This window comes from Frankliniella occidentalis, unplaced genomic scaffold (genome assembly GCF_000697945.3).
Source record: "Frankliniella occidentalis isolate FOCC.00 unplaced genomic scaffold, Focc_3.1 Scaffold37, whole genome shotgun sequence".
In the NCBI taxonomy this organism is placed as follows: Eukaryota; Metazoa; Arthropoda; class Insecta; order Thysanoptera; family Thripidae; genus Frankliniella; species Frankliniella occidentalis.
Window position 1 is genome coordinate 47,596 of NW_026267167.1, and position 5,704 is coordinate 53,299.

Consider the following 5,704-nt stretch of genomic DNA (forward strand, 5'->3'; position numbering starts at 1 on the left):
AGGGTAAAGAAATGGAGATATAGATGGCACTCACGTCAACGTGCATCCAGACGCCGAGCTCCTGGCAGACGTCGGCGACCTCCCCGAGCGGGTCCACGGCGCCCAGGACGGTGGTGCCGACCGTGGCGTTGACCATGCACGGCTGCCGGCCGTCGCGCCGCGCGGCCAGGATCGCGTCGCGGAGCTCGCCGGCCAGCATCCGGCCGTGCTGGTCCGTGGCCACCTTCACCACGCTCGACGTGCCCAGCCCCAGCCAGTGGGCGCCCTTCATCACCGAGTAGTGACTCTGCAAAATCATTATTTAAAAAAAAAATCAAAAGGTATTTAATGGCAATATGTGGCAGCGAACAGTATCCTAATTCGACACTCTTATAAATGAAATATGTTCAACTTTCGCTCTAATTTTAAGTGAAATACAGGGTAGGTGATCCGCGCCGTGGGTTTTTTTTTTTTTTTTTTGTGCTTATCCTGTACCGGATTCATGCGTGCGGGCGGGCTCGCCTATCGACGCTCGCCATTGCGCCTTACGGCCCCCCCTGCGAGTATGCAACCCGTCTGCCACTCATGAATGCGGTACAGTACAAGCAGAAAAAACCACGGCGTGGATCACCCACCCAAGGTTTAACTTTAGCTCTAATTTTGCACTGACGTCGTCCGAGGTGAAGACGGCGAGAGGCGGAAGCGCGCGCACGCCGTCCGTCTTGACACGCGGGAAGGCCTTGTACCGGGCCGCGACCATGCCGTACATGTTGGCGACGCTGCCGCCTGTAAGACGCCAAGAAACAGACAAGAAGAAATAAGAAACAGTGGCGGGGTATCACGGTTATTCAAATAATGGGACGTCACATTCAATTGGTCGGACCATGTAGGTGAATCCCGGGCGCGTGGTTCCTCCTCCTTGCTCCTTGCGAGGGTAAAGTTCAAAATTTTTCCTAAAAAATTGAACACTTTTCCAGGTGCAGCAGTAGCAACACAACCACTGCCCTCCTGATCTACCTCACCACTACACTAGCGCCCCTAGCGGCCAAACCAAAATCAACAAACCCTGAGACTAAAGAATAAACTGCCATTCTACTCCCAACTTCTTGTGTGTTCATTTCATCCTGGTTTTCCCTTCTCACCTCACACCCAGCTGATGTTACACCAGGAACAAAATTGAAATGGAGGGGAAAATGGAACTTCATAGGAAAAAAATTAACAGCTTAAAAGAAAGTTCTCGGAAAGTGTTTCAAAATCCTTTTTCGGAAAATTAAAATTGCTCACTCCTTTGTGCTCACCTGGTGTGAAGATTCCGTCGCCGTTCGGGAAGCCTACTTTGGCGAGGCAGTGCCGTATCACCTCGTGCTCCACGAGGGTGAAGGCGGGCGCCACCTCGAAGGTGTACCTGTTGCGAACCACGTATACACAACAACACTTTAGTTTTGTTTTTTAAAATTTTAATTAGTTTTGTCGGCAAGACTCCATTCACCAGTATGTACACGGGGCTGAGGAATCCCTAATGGCAATGGTTATTTTTTGTCGTTTTGGACTGGGCCCACAACTGAAAGCCAAGTGTGTGAATGTCGCTCACTTGCAGGTGTGTGAACGCCGTTCGTTCAGATGGAGGCACGCGTGTTGTGAAATTTCCAAAGGAAAATACACACTTTTACTCCCTCGAGCGTGTACGAATGGGCATATTCGAACACCAACAAGTTACAAGTGTGCGACACCCCCACATCTACAGGTATGCAACAATTATACACTTGAAGGATGCGACATTCACACACTTGTCCTACTCACTGGCTCGTGTTGAGGGCCTCCGTGACCCAGGCGCCCGCCACGCCGAAAGGGTCGGCGCCGCCGTACAGCTGGTTGTAGAAGTGGCGGTGGCCAGTGCGCACCGAGGCCCGCGCCACCTCCCGCACCAGCGCCAGCAGCTCGTCCTCGTCCGCGACCGCATCGCCGAGGCCCAGCCGCAGCTGCGCCTGTGTGTGTGTGTGTGTGCAGAGCAAAACGCACAAGTCAGTACGATGCGAGGGGAACTTCACTCTAGAAAAATCGATGTACACCCCTCCCCCTCTCCCCCAGAAAAAGTCAGGAAACATATCACGCAAAATCGATGAAAAATTGAAAATAAATGAAAACAAGGTAAAAACAGGAGGAAACAAGCAAAAAATCAGAAAAATCAAGAAACAACCGAAAAAGCAAGATACGACAAAAAAAATCAAGAAATAACGGAAAAACCAGTTGATACGCTTGTAGTTTTAGTAAGGGTCCCGTGATGCATGGCGCCTGCGACGCGTCGGGTCGGCTGGCCCGCCGAGCAGCTGCGTGCAGACGGTGGCCCACCCTTGTGAGCCCCTGCTTGCTCGCATGATGATTGGGAGGGCATCCTCGGTGCCGTCGCCCCGCGCCCACGAGGCTTCCTATTAGCCCCGCGCCCGATCGTTGCGGAGCGTTGCGGAGGGCTTCTCCAGGAAGCGCTGCCGCCGTCCGCACGGGGTGGGTGGGGGGAGTGGAGCTCTCCCTCGCGGATCATTGTGCACATTTCATCATAAACAAAGCGGTTGCCGAGGCGGTTGCTCTGCTACAAGTTGAGGAGGACGCCGGTTAGGTTGTGTCCTCCAGAAACAATGCTTTTGTCCCGAGATACGGTACATCGTACGGCGCAAAATATGGAAAATGATAATAATAATAATAAAAACTCAATGGAATTGGCAAAGGACAGCATCAAGCGCATAACACTCGGCGAGCTCGTGACAGCGTTAAGTCATAAGTAGCCGGCCGCCGGCTGGCCGCTGTAGCTGAGTCGCGCCGAACCGGTTCCAGAAGTCCAGAGACGTTATCGACAGTACAGTGCGGCGGTCACCGCGCAGCGCTTGGGCGCGTATGTGCTCACCCACAGTGTAGGTCAGTACGTGCACAACGTCCGTACGACCATGCGTGTTAGATGGGACACAGAATTAAACGCTTAAACGCTTAAACGCGGCCGAGGGGGTAATCACTCCGTGAAAATGCGTACACCTCAACTTTTCACTTTTCCACTTTTATTCACTTTTTCACCGTTTTACAACGTTTACTTTATTTCTATGCCTATATCCCCTCTATTTTAATCATTTTTGATCTGATCAAGGCACGATAAGTCACTTTTGTGCACATTTTCTTTCAGTTTTCATCACTTTTAGTCAAATTTTTGTCACTTTCACTTTAACTTTTACAGAAATGTGTACACCTACTTTCTGTAGTGATTACCCCCTCAAAGGCGGCTCTACTTCTCTAGTACCTCGAATCACCAAGCCAGAGAAGTCCACTGTTAAGAATCACAACAGTAATTCTCTACAGAGTTGTAAGGTTTATTGTTTTTAGTGTGATCCTGTGGGCTGGGAGAATATTCGTTTCGAGCACAGTCAAGTGTTTGTCCCTCAAATACCAGTCGAATAGGTTTCGATCGTATATGAAAGAGCAAGATGATCTGTATGGATTCTGTTTTGGGGTATGTTCAGAATCTATAACAGATACGATCGTATCGTATGGCGATAAATCGTAAAATAAGAAGGACGCTGTAATTTTTTCTTTTAAAAAGTCTGCTATATCTGATCTGCTTGAGAAGCTGTCCGGTCTAAAGCACGCCGTTTCTGGAAACACTTGTCACCTAAGAGTATACGCCCCCTCCCGACCTGCTTCTCTTCCCTTCTCTGCGAGCTTGCGCTCACGCAGTCGCTCCATCACTCGTTAAACAAAGGCGCCGAGTCGTGCATTTTCTGGGGTGCTAAACAAGTAAAAGTTAGCAGCTTTGTTTCGCCAGTGATATCGCTTGCCATAAGTTTGAAATATGATAGCTCAAGCCGAGTTATTGCCCGCCCCGGACTTAACGCGCGCACTAGTCCGCTTGTGATATTCTATTTTGTTTCAGCTATGTCGGTGGCGGTCTGCTCTGCTCTTCGCGGCAGCTGCGTACCAGCCACTGCCAACTACAGACATTCCTGCATGCACCCATGCAGCTCACGGGACAAACTTCTGCCATGGCAACTCGCCTATTCCGAACCGCTCAGAATTCCTGCGAAGGCAGGATACGTCCAGAAATTCAAATCATTCCAATAAAACACGAATAAATAAAAAAAGTAAAGCTCTAGCACCGACTAAGTAATATTTACCGTCTCTGTCTGTCTGTCTGTCTGTCTATCTGTCTGTCTGTCTGTCTGTCTGTCTGTCTGTCTGTCTGTCTGTCTGTCTGTCTGTCTTTCTTTCTTTCTGAATCACTGCAGCAGGTCGCTAAAGAACGATTAATCTAAACAGTACAGGCCAATAAAGAAAGGCACACCAACCTGCAGCTTGTCCGGGTGCTGAAAACTGACGACGGGCAGCTCGGGCGCGGGAGTGCCGGTGAAGCCCTCCTCGCGGAGCACGCCGGCGACCCTCTCCAGGAAGTCATCGTGGCCTCGGCGGGCCTCCGCGTCCGCGTCCATACCGGCGGCTACGAGACGGAGACTGGACGGCGGCTGTGCGGCGTGCCGGCAGCATCCAGCTGTTGTCGGGCACCGCCCCTCCCCGCCCCGCACCGCCCGCACCGCCCCGCCAGTGAACGGGACGCAATGCGCCTGACTTGAGCCGCTAGCAGGTGTATGGAAAGGCAGAGGTCATGAAGGGAGGGGGGCTTGGACAGACAACCAGGCGTCCCCTCCACTCACTCTCTGACTGACTGACTGACTGACTGACTGACTGACTGACTGACTAACTCACTCACTCACTCACTCACTCACTCACTCACTCACTCACTCACTCACTCACTCACTCACTCACTCACTCCACTCCACTCCACTCCACTCCACTCCACTCCACTCCACTCCACTCCACTCCACTCCACTCCACTCCACTCCACTCACTCACTCACTCACTCACTCACTCACTCGGACAGGGATTCCTCCGCGTCTGGAACAGAGTGGGTGGGAGTGATAGTGGAGTCATTTCGAGAGGAAGGCACTGCATTGTCACTGAATGTCTCGATGCAGAGCATCGAGCGCTTCGGCTGTTGCTATGACACTTATCAGCGGTAAAGTGCGGTCTTCAGTCCCTGCCACACACGAGCCACACACACACCTTACCAAAAAACTGCTTTCAACAGTCAGACCAGCACTCTGAAAACCCAAGAACGTTAAAATTATATTTGAAGCGTTGGTATTCAAGTTGGAAACCCCATCACATGTAGGCTCGTTCGAACGGAAATTTCCCAAGGAATCCGATGGGCTCATCAAAAATAAAACCGAAAAGCTAACTTAGTAAATATTCCACGAAAACGAGTTGTAGCAACAGCATGCATCTCAATGCATGCTATTAAATACAGCATGCATCTCAATGCATGCGCTAAATACAGCGTGCATACCATGCATGCTTTATATAACGCATGCAATGCATGCTGTTGGGTTTTCAGAGCAAAAGGTCGTACTTTTCCTCTTCCCCTTTCACCTCCCCCCTTGCCTGTAAACTCCTTATGCTGGCCGTGCTTTGAGAAGTACAACCTAGTATATTATTAACAGAGCAGAGAGAGAGAGAGAGGAAAGAAGACACACTAAGCACTCTGCGGCATTAGTCGGCTGGACGACATGCAACACGCCGCCGTGTCGTCTGCTCTTTTCCCCCTCCCCGAGCGGTGTTCAGCGAGCGCCAATCAGAGCCCGCGCAGCTTCCGAACAAGCCATGCAGGGGGAAAGCAGGGAGAGGCGGGTGG

General features: G+C 51.2%; 1 protein-coding gene across 1 annotated transcript in view; it reads right to left on the bottom strand.

The window, feature by feature from the left end:
- LOC113205115 (cysteine sulfinic acid decarboxylase) overlaps positions 1–4,492 on the bottom strand; it is an 8,090-nt gene extending 3,598 nt beyond the window's left edge. Inside the window, exons 1-5 of the mRNA XM_052266351.1 lie at positions 4,305–4,492; positions 1,780–1,964; positions 1,278–1,384; positions 650–765; positions 35–286 (exon numbers count right to left, since the gene is read on the bottom strand). Of these exons, the coding sequence (XP_052122311.1) occupies positions 35–286; positions 650–765; positions 1,278–1,384; positions 1,780–1,964; positions 4,305–4,445 (801 nt within the window). The 5' untranslated portion in view covers positions 4,446–4,492. The remainder of the gene's footprint in view (positions 1–34; positions 287–649; positions 766–1,277; positions 1,385–1,779; positions 1,965–4,304) is intronic.
- Positions 4,493–5,704: the final 1,212 nt, after the last annotated feature.